We start from the raw sequence: 16,791 nt of genomic DNA on the forward strand, positions 1-16,791 counted from the left end.
TAATCTTATAACTTGTCTTCTGCATTTAAAATTTTCAGTTTAATCTGTTTTATACATTCCAATTTTTTCTTTGTCTACAGTTTTCATCCTCTACTTATACCTCTGTTATCAAATTCATCTTCAGCTCTTTTTTCAATGGTGATCAACTAATCTAGTTTTCAACATCCTCATGTATCAACAAATTTCAAGGACTTTTAATTTTTGGATCTATAAGGGCCATTCAAATATAAACAAACCATAATATGTACATCTGTTGTAGGCTAGAGCTTTGAATCCATCTTGAACAAAATAATTCTCCCATTACCTCCTATATTCATTTTTCGATTTTGTATTCATTTTATAATCCCGTGACCAAAATCTTGTTCATAATACCACCATATCTCGCTAATTTCTACTATATGTCACTCTCACACTCTCTCTCTCTCTCTCACACATGCATATACACACACGAGAGAGAGAGAGTGTGTGGGGGAGGAGAGAGTGAGAGGGAGGGAGAGACAGGAATAGGGAGAGGGAGGGAGAGAGAGAGGGAGAAAGAGGTGTTATTCAAACACACACATCTCTAGTTTACTCATATTTTGTTTTAAATTATCTTGCTTATCACTATTTATTTAAGTTGATTTAAAAGGAACTTCACAACGTTAAAAACATAAAAAACTTATTTAGATAACTTACAGATTTGGCTGGGATCTCTCTTTTCATAGCAAAAAACATGAAGTTTTGACTCATGTAGTTCATTAGTAAAGAATTCAGCCACCAGCGCTGTCACCAGTGTTGTTAAAAATAGATACATTTGCTGGCGCAGAATATGCTCACTGTGCAATTTCGTTTCACAATTTGCAATCAGCAACTGCAGTACAACATAATTTTTATAGAGTATGGTAGGGAGCCTCCTAGTAGGCATACAGTTTACTCTTGGCACCAAACTTCATTGAGACAGGTTATTCTGTTAAACATACAAAATCACCAGGATGCCCACACATCCCTGAAGCTATTGTGCAACAACTTAGAGAAAGCTTTGCACATAGTCTGAACAAATCAACCCTATGCAAGTCACACAAGACTGGTATTCCATAAACGACTCTTTGGCGCATATTATGTAAACAATTGCATTTGAAGCCATACAAACTAACCACAGTTCAACACATTACAAATGATGACAAAGTTGCTCAGATGCAGTTTTGTGTGAAAATGATGGAAGAATTGCAGAAACAATACATTTTTAGACAATTAATTTTTAGTGAGCCAATGTTTCACATTAATGGCAAGGTGAACACCCATAACCGCCAAATGTTGAGTAATGTTACAGCCCTAAGATCAATTTTTTTGTGTCTCTAAGCAAACAAACACTGTACAGCCCGTTCTTTTTCCAAGAGACAACCATAAATAATATAATTTATCTAAACATGATTTAAAATTTTATAATTCCTCAGTTAGACGAAGAGGACCAAGATGGACGCCATTATTATCAGCAAGACGGGGCAATTCCTCATTACTACCTAGAAGTCTGAGATTTTCTTGATACTTGATTTCTAGATTAGTGGATTGGTTGTGAAGGTCCAACTGCATGGCCACCTAACTCCCCAATTATGATGTCACTAGATTTTTCTTGTAGGGTTTTTAAGATCAGGTTTATGTACCACCTTTACCTGCTGATCTTGTTGAGCTAAGACTTCAAATTAACACCACAGCTGCAGAGGTAAGGCCCCGACTTGCTGGCTGTATGGAATGAAATTGACTTCAGGTGGGATGTGTATCGCATTACAAATGGAAGCCATTTTAAACCAGTGAATTTCGGTTGACAAACTTGATGTGTTTTTCTATAAAATGAGACCTCAACCGAATTAATAACTTATCTCAATAAATTTTTATATACTTTTAAAGCTATGAAGTCCCTTTATAAATAAACAAGATATTTCAATGAAAGATATAATAAAAGCTTTCCTTTGCTTTCGAATATTTTAGAATAGAAAACATAATTTTCTAATTTATTTTATTATAATTTTCTCTTTACATGATAGTAATGGAATACATTTATTATAAATACTGCATGCATGAAGCAAATTAATTTTTTTCATAACAGTTACGAAAAAATCTTAATGATTAAGAATAGAAATCTTAATGTATTCACTTCCCTTCTTTTGATTACAAAATTATTTTAATTCATGTTTTAACAGAAGTTGTCTAAGTCATGATTATCATCCTTTTGTTCTATTAGAGATACTCTAACAATCAACTAAATGCACGAAATCAGACTTTCTAACGATTCGTATGTGATAATTAAAAAAACAGATGAGACTGAAACTGCATGAAAAATTATCATGACATGTCATAAGGTTTTAACTCACTACAAAATATGTTTATGCTATTATATTAATGCATATTAAATAAGTGAAAAATAAATATCATTTAAGAAATATATTAGAAATATAAATAATACAACAGGACAAATAATTTACAAGGCAACTACCTCTTTTTTGATTATTTATTATTGTATCAAATTTGAGAACTAGGTCATTTCAAAGGTTTTCTCCCTAAAACATTGTACATGTGACAAGAAAATGTAAAAGTTTTTTTCATCCTAAGATGCAGTTCACTTAACAAACTAAACTAGTCATAGAAAAAAGTTGCGATTTAAAATAACCCGTTTCGTTTTTAACTTCATGCTAACCTCTTGTGCAGTGGTAGTGAATCTGCCATTCAAATGGTTTTGGATTCAAATTCTAGTTTTATCTGGCATCTTTCATCCAATACAAAATTTATTTTTCATTAAAAAAAATTAAGGCAACTGTAATCAGATGTCAACTTGTTGCCAATATAAATATATTAAACTTAAATACAAATTCAATTTAGATGACTCAATGAAACTCAGGGCTTAAAAATTGCCACATCAGTCAAAGAATACAATCATACATAACATGTTTGCATGTACAAGTACATACGTAACACACATACATGTGTAGGATCTTAATTTCACAGTTACCCTTGTTTATAAAGATGGAGGACTACCCAAACACCTTCACCAGCTTTATTAACTTCATTTACATAATCAGCAGCTGTTATTTCTAAGACCTCTCTATATTTGGCTTTTTGAGCAGCTGCTTGCATTTCAGCAATCCTTTTTTTTCTGTATTCTAACAGCACTCGCTCATCCTCTTCATCTTCTAACTCATCCAGTTCATCTAATGAAAGTTCATCCAACACCTTTCTCCCATCTGTATGATCAGAAAAAATTATAAAACATAAATGTAATAAAAAATTATTAACATTAACAAAATATTTAACACATAGTACAAGATTAGTTACATCTTTTAACTATATAAGCAGATATATTGACACCTACATTTGAGCTATATAATTAGAATTTGCAAAATAACTGACTAAATACATCCCTAGGTTTCTCTCCCTAAAAATTGTTAAATTATAATTTAGTTTTCAATAACTTTGTTTCTAATCATTTTTGTATGGATTTTTATAACTGCACTGCTATATATAATTTTATAACTATTTATACAGTCTTCATGCATGTTTTTGTGTATTGTAAAATAAAGTCGAACTGGGATGCTGCCTTCACGAAAATAATCATTTTAGAAGCTAACTTTGTCTGTTGTAACTTTTTCAAACTTCTTCCTGTAATACACGCACCTTAATTTGTTTTCAACCAATCTCTCAATTTCCTACTCCTACTACCTCTATCCTACTTCTTGAAAGTGTACCCTACCAATATAACTTTTCTACTTCACTTTTTTCTGTTTTCCATTTCCCTATTGCTATCAACATTTCTTATACCATTATTTTTAATTACCTGCACCACATTTCCCAAGGAGGTCAAAATCACTCTTCTCCTTTTTGACCAATCTCATAGATCTGAAAACTCATTTCATCAGGACTTACTTCATCATTTCCAATTTTCAGCACTTTAATTCACTCACATTTTTCTTCTTTGTCACTCAGATGAATGGTACTTTCAAATGCAAGACGCTGATGCTTACCTTGTTGTAGCTCCCTGGTGGCAGTCATTGTTACTAAATTACCGTTCTTTTTATTGAAGTGTTCTCAATGTATAAGGACGGTTCAATAATCAGTTTATCACATCTCAAAAATACATTTTATCCTGGATTTTTGGTCTCTATCACAAATTCTTTAAGTTGTTTCATGAACATTATTAGTGAAATTGTCTAATATAGAAAATTTTACTCCTTGTTATTGTCCGACTGCATTAATATTTCCAATTTTTCTTATGACTAATTAAATTTTACTATGATTTGCCTGTCATGTCTTCTTCCATACTCATTGCACCTGTTCAATATCATATTCAGTAATATTAATTCCTAATTTATTTTTAATTACATTTGTCACCTTTTGTTCTGACTCCTCCATATACCCTGAACATGGTAGAAAACTAAATTAAATCTTTTTTTAAATCCTAGATATTCCATTTGTTTTTTCACCGATGCATTTTCCAGTACAATTTATTAACATTTTTACACAAATCTTCCAATTCATTCTTAAATTATCTAATTATAGCTCAAACTTCAATTGCAGATTTTTTAATTTCAGGTATTCTGGTTAATCAAATCCAATGCTTGAAATTTCTTCCAAACTTCTTCTAAGAATAACATTTAATTTTTCAGGCCCTGAATTGAGTTCTACTGGGTGGGCGGGAATGTACACACTTGACGATCTCCACCACGGCTTATCCTCCCCACCTTTTCCAGCAGCAATGAGAATTGGCAGCAGTGCAGCCCGATTGAATTTATTACAGTGTAAAGGGACCATCTGCCCACCATGTACTCCAAAAATTAACAATATATAACACAATATGAAGGAAAAATTAATTTATTATACATAGCAAAGAATGAGGAAACTTTAAACTGAAATTCAAATAACAATGATAAAATTGCAATAACTCACATATGTGGATGTAACACATGCCGATTCACACACAGTATATCACCAGATAAATATCCATAATACCAAGCAATATTAATGTGCAACCTTTCTCTTTCATGTCCAAAGAGCAACTTCAGCAGTTTAAATTACAAATGGAAGCAATCAATAAATAATTTTATTGAAATAAATATAATATTTTATTTTTTGAATCTGAACTGGTTGCTCAATCAATTCAAATACATATATTTTTTTTTACATATTTGGTCTGAACACTATAGTTCAAAAATATCTACAGTTATGTAATTACTTTGCTTGTTTCCTATTAAGAAATGGCAACCATCTTTTAACTGTTTTATGGCAAACAAAAATCTTTAGCTTTACAGGAATTCTATAAATTTGGTTATCTCAGGATTAAAAGGAGGTATAACCTAAAATTAAAAACCCTGTTCTCAAAATATTTTGGGTATGTTTCTGGTTCAATTACTTCATTGCTTAATAATAAATGCAAGTTGAACATAAATACTTGTAAAATTTTAATAAAAAAATCCTTATACCACTTCAAGAATTTAACCTAACATCTACTTCTAATAACGTAAAAAAATTCTAGTTACTAACCTTGTCTTTCTTTAATAGTTGACTCAACCAAATTCACCACATCCTCTTCTGTTATCTCTTTTTCTTTAGGTTTTGGTGGTAATATACCTTTACTTCTAAGTATGTCATTCCACTCAGTATCTTCATTTGGGTTCTAAAACACAGAAATGTTAAACTAAGTTTATTAAATGAATAAATTTAAGGAACTTATATATGGCACATGTAAAGATTCATACTTTATTTGATAGCCATTTTCAGTTGGTTGAACCAGTTAACAATCTAATATGAAAAATTAAGTTTTGAAGATAAATTTATCTACAACCTACTCATTACTCAAATTAAAAATAAACCCCTAAAAGTATTTTTTTTAAGTAGTGCCCCTTCATCCTTTTGAAGTCTGTTTCTTTTTATCAAGTTACTTGGAATGTATTGAAATGAATTGAATCACAAATCAAAGCATTTAAAATTTGCAGCAACTTTTATGGAAGAATTTTTTTTTCAAATGAGCTCCTACTTCCTTTTTAGTCACATTTTTTGTGGCTTCTTCATTCTGAATTCATTATAACAAAAATTTTCAGTACAGTAATTACAATATACACAATTTGTATGTACTTTTAAAAGAAATATATATTTTTATTATTTTTTTAACTAATATTGGAATCTCATCTGCACATAGTTTTCAAAATTTACATTGAATTTATTTGATTTGTATAATTGAGCTGCACAAATGGCCTGGACAAGGTGACTTAATAATGGTTTAAGGAGAAATCTTGTAATACACTTTCACATAATTTCATAGTTAGCACTAGTCAAATTTATATTTTAAGTTCATAAGTCAAAAATGTCCACATGAATTAGGGAATCCAGAAAATTTATTTTTAAACTTGTTTTGGTTGCACATTAAATAATTTTGCTCAGATGCCAAACTTCTACTTTGTTTGCCAGTCCATTATTACTTTTCCTTCTACCATGCAATGTCTGTTTTTTATACCTTATTGGCTTCTATTTTTTTATGCTTTTCATAGATTAATATCCTAAATAGTGGGTAATGAAATAAAACCCTTCTTTGTAGCAACTTACTACCTGCAGAGATCATCAAAGCCAGATATGTTTATTACTCTTCCTGTCAAAATATCTTACTTCAACCAATTTTTAATATAATTCCTGCAGGATGTTAATCAAAAGGATTAATTTTAATTTTCCAGAAAAAATCTTTGAAATAAATATGCCAATTAGCTCTGTATCTATGCAGGAAAAGAAAGAATTAGGTTGTGAGCAATTTGATGATGATGCGATTCTCATGTAAATATTTAGTTTCTTTATGCCCCTTCTTCTTATCTCTTAAGAATAAGAAAAATAATCCCTAATCCCTTTGTAGTGATAGTTTTCCATCTAAAATAAATGTAAATGCAATGTTTCAAGTTTCCTACTTTCTCAGACTTGGCACCTTTTTTCAACCCTTCTTAATTTATCCTCTTCAAGGCTTTTAATCAAACATTTTCCTTCATCTTTCTCATATATACCCTTGGGAATTACAATGTCAAATTCCACCTTTCCATCCACCAAAAAGAAATTAGAGAATTAATGTTGAGAGGGTTAATGTTGATAACTGAAAAAAATCCCTTCACAGCAATAGCTTACTTTTTAAGATAAACATATCTGTCATATTTTTTAGTTCTTTGTTTTAAACAGCTTCATTTTTGTTAATGTAGATGTGCCAAATGTATCAATTATTAATAATTATATCAGCAGTAAAAAAATCAGCAATAAATAATATATACAATACATTCTTTAAATGAAGTTTATAATATATATATATATATTTATAAAATGATAATTTTAAGCAATTAAAATATAAAATATTTAAATCTCTTTAAAGCAATAAAATATTTTATTACTAACAGAAATATATAATCTTAAATCACTATACACACTTGCAAATAATATAAAAAAAAGTACTTAATAATAACACACATAATTCAGAAAAATACACCTGTAGCTAAGCTACATACATAAAAATTAAATTTAACGACTGAAAAACACACACACACATATATATAAATAAATAATAATAATTTATATATAATAATAATAATATAATATATAATTATATCATTATATATAATAATTTATATATATATATATATATATATATATATATATATATATATATATATATATATATATATAAATTGTATAATCTGAATATACCTTATGGTTTGAATATACCTTGTGTATATTCTGTGCAATGAAGTAGAGCAACCCTTAAATAATGATCTTATTTCAAAAGCGAACACATTCCTTAATTTTCATTTTCACAATTACTAATATTACAATGTAAATTATATATGGAATTAGTAATAAAATATAGTATTAAATTGCTAATGTTTATCTTATCTGTAGTTGTAGTAGTTATACTTCAACTGTCTCATCTTAAATTTATGTTGGTGGTTGAGTACTAGCAGGTGCAGTCAATTATTTCAACCATATACTACTGAATGTCTTTGCTGTGCTTCTTACTATTCATGATTTTCATCCAAAATGGATTGAATTAATCTACGAGATCCAGATAAACAACACATTGTTCATTTTTTACAAGTCAAAGGGATTTTACATAATTCTATGTTTTGCATACAGGGTCATAAAAGTCTCTTTCTTTAAGCGACAGGGAATATAAATGGCATTGTGCAAAGGTGAGTTGTCACAATTCTGCTCATTTAATCAATAGTACATGGCTGCAATCTAGTAAACTGAAACTGGAAGTTGTTGTTTATCTCCAGTAGACATGAAGTAGGGAATACACCAGTTTTAAGTTTTATAATGGAGAATTTGGTATGGATAGTGCTGCTGTAACTGATTGAAAAATTCTGTAAGGGAAGTGTATATAAATATGTTATTTCATAGACCAGGCAGGAATAGCCTGAATGTGAAAATAGATAAATCTCACATTTTCATGGCAAAAATACAATGTGAAGATGGCTTACCAGCAATGGATGTTTTTTAGAGAATTTGCAGAAAAACAAAGAATGTTTCAATATGCGGTCCCAGATCAAATGAAAGACACTTTACTAAGTGTTATAAAGAAATATATTAAACCTACAAAGGAATGTGTTATAAAGGACAAAGATAAATTTCTGACTGTTGCTGGAGTTCCAATGATATACCTAATCTACAAGGTTACAATTTTACACATCCAACTAATCACTCTGTTAACTTTCAATATCCAATTACTGGGTCCTACACAAACACAGTGGAGAGTTGTTTATGGACAGGAGTAAAAATGTAGAATCACAAAGAATGTGGTACATGAAATCTACGCTAGACTCTTATTTATGCAAATTCATTTGGTACCAACATAACAACAACAGGGACTGTTTGATCAAATTTTGCAAGATAATGCTTTGTTTTGACCTTTACAAAAGCATTATCTTTACAAAGCATTAGATAATAGAAATTTACCTTGGCTGAAGGAATTCACCTTCAGCCAAGGTAAATTTCTTAGTAACCTAATTGATAATTTTATATTATCAAAAAATTCAGACATAAAAATTATTATTTTAACAAAAAATTAATCTTAAATTTTAGAATAAAATAATCTTAACAGATTTTTCTCTCTCTATGAATCATGACACCTTGCCAATGGTGAGGGGGCTTGAATGCTCAGTGATACAGAGTAGCTGGACTGAAGGTGCAACCATATCAGAGAGATATATGTTGAAAGCCAGACTAAGGAATGATTCCTGAAAGAGGGCAGCAGCTCTTTCAGTAGTTGTTAAGGGCGAGGGTCAGCAGGATTTAAATGGCCATATCAGCATCACTCAAACTTCTGAGTACTGCGCACCTAAAAGCAATTGAAAACTACAGCTGTTTATTTTCTAAGAAAATGCAGCTCTCTGCATTTTCATGTTAACAAAGATGGAGGCGTCTTCCTTGGTAAAATATTCTGGAGGTAAACTATTCCCCTAGTCAGATCTCCAGGTAGGATTTACTAAGGCAAAAAATTAAAAAATAACATTCTACGAGTTAGAGCATGGAATGTCTAAAAAAGGTTGTAGGCTAGAAAATTTAAAGAGGAAAATGGATAGGTTAAATGAAGAAATTAGCGAAGTTCACTGAGAAGAAGAAAACGAGTTTTGGTCAGGTGATTTTAGAATAATTAATCAGCTTTAAATAAAGGGCAGACAGGAGTAGGTTTCATAATGAACAAAAAGATAGGGAAGAGAGTAGAGTATTTAAAAACTCTTAGAGACAGAATCATTATAATATAGTAAAATGAAAACCTAAGCCAATAATGATTGTTAACGTTTACATGCCTACAAGTGCCCATGATGATGGTGAGGTAGAGCATGTATACAAAGAAATTGACAAAGCAATTAAATACATAAAAGAGGAAAAAAATTGGAATGTAAATTAGAGATTGGAATGTAAGCATCAGAAAAGGCAAGAAAGGAAATACTGTGGGTGAATACAAGCTGGGCAAAAGGAATGAAAGAAAAAAGGAACCAACTTATTGAGTTTTGCATGAAGTATAATTTAGTAATTGCCAACACCCAGTTGAAAAATCATAATAGAAGAATATACAAATGGAAAGAGCTTAATTATATTGCAAAGTGTCAGATGGCTTATATCATGGTTAAACAAAAATTTAGAAATCAACTCGTCGACTGCAAAGCATATCCTGGAGCAAACATTGATAGCGACTGTAATTTAGTGATAATGAAATGTAGATTGGGGACTAAAAACATTAAGAAAAGGTGTCAGCTGAATCAGGAGAATTTACAGAAGCTTGAGGAAGATTTTTGAGGAGGACATCGCAAGAGGTCTGAGTAAAAACAATAAGGTAAAAATATAGAAGAAGAATGGGAAAATGTAAAATAGGCAATTTTTAAATCAGCAGAAGTGAACTTAGGTGGAACAAAGAGAACTGGTAGAAAACCTTGGATATCAGAGGAAATATTGCAACTGATGGATGAACATAGAAAATATAAGAATGCTAGTGATGAAGAAGGTAAAAAGAACTATTGACAATTAAGAAATACTATAAACAGGAAGAGCAAATTAGCGAGAGTGGATTAAAGAAAAGTGTTCAGAAGAGGAAAGAGAAGTGATCATTGGTAAAATAGATGGATCATACAGGAAAGTTAAGGAGAATTTTGTGGTTCATAAATTTAAAACACAATAATGTGTTAAATAAAGATGGTACACTGATTTACAATACAAAAGAAAAGGTCGATAGGTGGGTGGAATATATTAAAGAGTTAAAAGAGGAAATGAATTAAAAACTGGTGTTATAGAAAAAGAAGAGGAAGCAGAAGAGGATAAAAGGGGAGATACAATACTGAGATCTGAATTTAATAGAACATAAAGATTTGAATGGCAGAAAGGCTCCTGGGATACACAGGATACCTGCAGAATTACTGCACAGTGTAGGTGAGGAAGCAATAGATACATTATTCAAACTGGTGTGTAATATTTACCAAAAAGGGAAAGTTCTGTCAGACTTCAAAAACAGTGTTATTGTCATGATACCAAAGAAAGCAGGAGCAGATAAATGAGAATACAGAACAATCAGCTTTTATGCTCATGCATAAGAAATCTTAACTAGAATTCTGTACAGAAGAATTGAGAGGAGAGTGAAAGAAGGTATAAGGAGAAGACCAAATTGTTTTCAGGAAAAGTATAGGGACAAGGGAAGTAATTTTAGGCTTCAGATTAATAGTAGAAGGAAGGTTAAAGAAAAACAAACAAACATGCATGGCATTTATAAACTTGGAAAAGGCATTTGATAAAATAGAATGAAATAAATATTCAGTATTTTAAAAAATTTAGGGTTCCAGTACAGAGATAGAAGAACAATCGCTAACATTTACAGAAACCAAACTGCAACAGTAATAATTGAAGAACATAAGAAAGAAGCCGTAATAAAAAATGAATCTAACAGGGATGGTCTCTATCCCCATTACTTTTTATTCTTTACGTAGAACTAGCAGTTAATGATGAAGAGCAATTTAGATCTGGACTATCAGTGCAAGGTGGAAAGATAAAGATGCTACAGATTTTCTGATGATATAGTAATTCTTGCCAAGAGTAAAAATTATTTAGAAGAAACAATGAATGGCATGGATGAAGTCCTACACAAGAACTACTGCATGAAAATAAACAAGAACAAAACGAAAGTAATGAAATGTAGTAGAAATAATGTAGATGGACCACTGAATATAAAAATAGGAAGGCAAATGATTACGGAGGTAGAAGAATTATGTTTTTTGGGAAGTCGAATTACTAAAGATGGACGAAGCAGGAGCAATATAAAATGCAGAACAGCACAGGTGAAACGAGCTTTCAGTCATAAATATAATTTGCTTACATCAAAAATTAATTTAAAGTCAGGAAAATATTTTTGAAAGTATATGTTTGGAGTGTAGCTTTATATGGAAGTGAAACTCGGACGATCGGAGTACCTGAGAAGAAAAGATTTGAAGCTTTTGAAATGTGGTGCAATAGGAGAATGTTAAAAATCAGATGGGTGGATAAAATGACAAATAAAGTGGTGTTGCAGCAAACTGATGAAGAAAGAAGCATTTAGAAAAATATAGTTAAAAGATGACAGACTTATAGGCCACATATTAAGGCATCCTGGAATAGTTGCTGCAATAAAATGACAAATAAGTGTCATAAGTGGATAAAATGACAAATAAAGTGGTGTTGCAGCAAACTGATGAAGAAAGAAGCATTTAGAAAAATATAGTTAAAAGATGACAGACTTATAGGCCACATATTAAGGCATCCTGGAATAGTTGCTGCAATATTGGAGGGACATGTAGATGGGAAAAATTGTGCAGGCAGGCAATGTTTGGAATATGTAAAAAAAATTGTTAGGGATGTAGGATGTAGGAGGTTATCGAGATGAAACAACTGGCACTAGATAGGGAATCTTGGAGAGCTGCATGCATCAAACCAGTCAAATGACAACAAAAAAAACAACAGATTATTGCATTATTTAAATAAGCATAACACAACCTAGTAAATAAGTAGCATGGTTTCAAAACAGAAAAATCAACTGAGGTTGTACTGACCTCTTTTAACATAGTTTTTAAAGATTTGGCCATAGGGAAAAAAATAGCTTTGATACTTCTGGATCCTAGTAAGCATTGTTGTGTAAATTTTGATATTATGATATAAAAATTAAGAATATAAGTGTTAATTTTGAGATATTCCGTTTAATTGGTTTGAGTCTTACTTAACAGAAAACAGTATGTCCCTATAAATATATTGGTATTAAAGGAAGAATAAGAACACAGATTTCAATCTCATGCAGCAATCTCAGGTAATATTTTATTTTTCTTAACAGCAATGAGTTGGACAATAGTCCAACTCAGTATTATATGCATATATGATGATACCATATATGCATATAATACTCGTATATCTCTTCGGGTTATATTCAACAATACAAATTATTAAACAGATTTACACTCAGCCATTGAATATTTAAGCAGAAATGATTAACTTTAAAATAATAAAAAAATAGTTTCATTGTATTACAGAATAAGTACAATAAAAAAAACACAGATAAAACAAACAAATCAATGACACTGTACTAATTGAAATTGTTAGCTGTAATTTCTGAGTTACTGTTAACAAATATTTATCAGAAAATACATATATTAATTTCTTATGTCATACAGAAGCAGCATGCATGCTGTATGAAATATTGCTAAGGTAATTCATAAAAAGTTAAACTTATTATTCATTTCATTACATATTACCAGTACATATAAGATTGTTTTGTATGGTGACTCTTACAATATATATATAAAAAAAACAACATTTTTAATTTATAACAGTGACATTACATATCAGTTAAACATGTTAACAATTAAAAATGGAGTGTTTTGTATCACAGGTTCACAGTTCCAAACCTACACAAATGATTTTTTGAAACTCAGCATGCAAAACAGGCAGCATGGCATGCAAAACATACATTTTGAATGGGCAAAAACCCCCTACCGTAACCCTACTATACTAACTCAATTGTTCCGATGAAAAAAATTCTTGTGTACAAAAATCATTGTTCCAATAATTCTAACAACATGACTTTTTTATATTATACAGAGTGATTCATAAAAATGTAACAAACATTCAGGACATATTCCACTGGTGAAAAAAGTTCATATTAACATTGATTCAGAAACTCTTCATTAGTGATTGTCTATTTATTTGAAATAAATTAAGTTAAAATTAATTTTTAACTGACTTTAAAGATGTCTAATCCTTCATATCTTGCCCCTTCAAGTTTAAAGTTTCGCATACTTTTCAGAAACTGACTTCGGGCTTAAGGAGAGTTCAATATGAGATTACATAATGGTCGATTATTAAAAAACTTAACTTTTGAAGGTCATGTATTAAAAAAACCAGCCTGAAATATTCAACCCTACCCAACTTCTTACATGATAATGAATTATACCTTTCTCAGAAACTGCAGAACAATGCAATAGTTCACTTGAAAATATTAAATTATCTTTCAATAAATATTTATCACAAATGGGAAAACAAATGAACTGCAGACCTATACCTATTCAAAGTATTTCAAAGCAACCTATTTATTAATAATAAACCATACCCACCAAAAAAACAACTTCACTGTTTTTGTGAGTAGGAGACTCACTTTGTCTCCTACTCACAAAAACAGAATGATATAAAAAAAATGATGAAGAATACAAACCCCTAAAAAACAATTAGTGTGAGGATATCCCTCAAAAAACAATTGCTTGCCCCCAATCCGAAAAAAATTTTATATTATAAAGAAACTACTTGCTATTCTCAAACGTCTCTAAAACATAAATTCTTTGCTTCAAAGAAGAATGAAAATGGCGGTTTCATTTTGCTTAATAAGAAAGGAATAAAACATGTGATTGTAGCTTGCGCCATCTGATGAAATATAGACAAAACGTTTGCCTGCTTGCTGTCAGAGAAGAACAAAAATGGTGGTTTTATTTTGGGTGATGAGAAAATAGATATTGACATGTGAACATGTCAATTAATGAATACTTAATAGTGAAAATAGATTTTATATAAAGAAAAATGCTTAACAAACCGGTATTACCATTTACCATGTTAGTATATGTTTTTTTTTTGTGAATGAAAAGTCACAATGTTACATAAGAAGCTTGTGAGCATTTCTTTAAATACTTCTTCCTGTTTGTCCTTTTCTAGTATTTTTTGAGTCTCCCTTGCATGAGTGTTTTTGGTGGAGATTCAGTCAATTCCCAAACAGAAAGTCTTTAAAGAAGAGCTTAAAAAGCAGATTTTTAAAGGAAACTATATTCATACCTTGTAGCAAGCATCAGCAAAGAATGTAAGCAACTCTATGAAAACACACAGCTGGTGGAACTTTCTTTTCTAATACCTTCATAAAAAAAAAATACCTCAATACATTCAATGTAGGTCCATATGTGAAATTGTACCTTTAAATCAACCTTGAACCTAGATTTCACAAAAGTAATGTGCAACAAAACAAGCTCATGGATCTCAATAAACACGGATGTGATGATGATTGGATCTGACATATTTTAAAAAAATTATTTTTTCTTTAAATAAACCTTTTATTAAGCTTATAATTTATATTGTTATTTTTTGAATATTAACAGATATTAAATATAAATTCCTGTTACAGGATGAGCTAACAGAAGTTTGAATTGTTTCAAATCTTTGATAAAATACCCTGACCTATTTTACTTTTAGGTCACTAGGTTTAACTTTCTTGTTTTTATTAGATATTAAATTAAAAGTCATGTAATATGTTCCAGCACAAAAAAAGCATACTTATGCCTGAAAATGCAGATATATCTACAGTAATAAAAAATAAATAAAAAAAATTGTTTGAATTTAAAATTCTGAAAATGTAAAATTAGTTTTATTATCTGTAATTTTTAGCTCCATGTACTAATAATATTCAAAATATGAATTGTAAATCTAAGTATTATTCTACAAAATCATTTCAATATTTTGTTACAGAACAGATCATAATGTTTAATGTTTAAATGGTTTTTTACAGAAGCACATTTTCATGTATAGTATTATCTACAAAGTGAGTCATGAATTTTCTGATACTATAAATGTGTGAATATTTGATGGTTTTAATTAAATAACTGTGAATTAATAATCATTGCAGGCAAGGAAAAAATTAAAAAGTTATTTCAATGACTAGCGAATATAAATCCAGGCATTTTTATGAAATAATTTCTGATTTGGCTAAATGTCACTAAAATTGTTTTGGGAAAAAGTTTAAAAATTTATAAAGCATACTCGGATAAAAGTCCTATTTTCAATGAAACAACTTCACTAATACTTAATTTACCTCGTAAAAGTACTAATAAAATGTTTGAACGTAATATTGAGTAAAATAACATAAGAATGTAAAATAAAATTAAACCTTACTGTACTTCAAAAATTAATAAAAAGTAACATTTACCTGCATTACTTTATGATGTACAATCAGATGAAGGAACTGGGACGAAAATCCAGCACATAACCTACAAAACTAATTACCGAAAGGAGGCCACTCACTAAATTTACGCTACAGACGACGCCTATAATACCAATCCCACAAGATAATCAGCAGAGAACATCACTCCTGTATCCGCCATGTTTGACTGCAACTTCTTCGCACAACTCGGTAAGATACCTTTCCGTCCTAAAAATGGTTCTCTACAACATCATCATCATCATCTTCTTTTTCTTCAACACAAAAATACTAAAATGTAATATTGAAAAGCTTCACTTAAGTACTCCTTTTATGGAAATCATCATGTAATTTCAGACAGAGCAATATTTTCGTGATATATATTATAAAATGAGTGATATTACACATTCCTTGAAAAAAAATAATCTGAGTTTTTATTTAATTTTGTTAACAAATTCAATTATTTATATTATTCACTTGTTTGAGTTATCAACAATTTAAATTGCCTAACATGAAAAAGTATATTTTCAATCATTTAATTCGTTTAAGAATAATTCTCATGCTAAGAAAATCAGAAAAACACAATGGCTTTATTTTATAACTGAAATGACATGATCCACCATCAAAAAATATAAAATGTTCAGCAGCATCCTGACTAATGAACCCAAGTACTGCGAGCAATGTAATCCATCTTCGCGCTCTACAGCATGACTTCAACAAGTTCAAATTATGGAGTTTAATTTTCAGTTATTCATACATAATTAAAAATACCCACAAAAGCATATAAAAATGTTAAGACGTAAGTTTTTATCTCATGTAATTTCTTAAAATTACGACAT

The 16,791-nt window shown here is 30.1% G+C and overlaps 1 protein-coding gene across 1 annotated transcript in view; it reads right to left on the reverse strand.

Annotated features, from left to right (window-relative positions):
* Nucleotides 1-16,209, reverse strand: part of viaf (viral IAP-associated factor) — a 23,494-nt gene extending 7,285 nt beyond the window's left edge. The window contains exons 1-3 of the mRNA XM_075365839.1: nucleotides 15,962-16,209; nucleotides 5,509-5,641; nucleotides 2,984-3,215 (exon numbers count right to left, since the gene is read on the reverse strand). Coding sequence (XP_075221954.1) covers nucleotides 2,984-3,215; nucleotides 5,509-5,641; nucleotides 15,962-15,967 — 371 coding nt within the window. The 5' untranslated portion in view covers nucleotides 15,968-16,209. The remainder of the gene's footprint in view (nucleotides 1-2,983; nucleotides 3,216-5,508; nucleotides 5,642-15,961) is intronic.
* Nucleotides 16,210-16,791: the final 582 nt, after the last annotated feature.

Source organism: Lycorma delicatula, chromosome 1, assembly GCF_047948215.1.
Source record: "Lycorma delicatula isolate Av1 chromosome 1, ASM4794821v1, whole genome shotgun sequence".
NCBI classification, from domain to species: domain Eukaryota; kingdom Metazoa; phylum Arthropoda; class Insecta; order Hemiptera; family Fulgoridae; genus Lycorma; species Lycorma delicatula.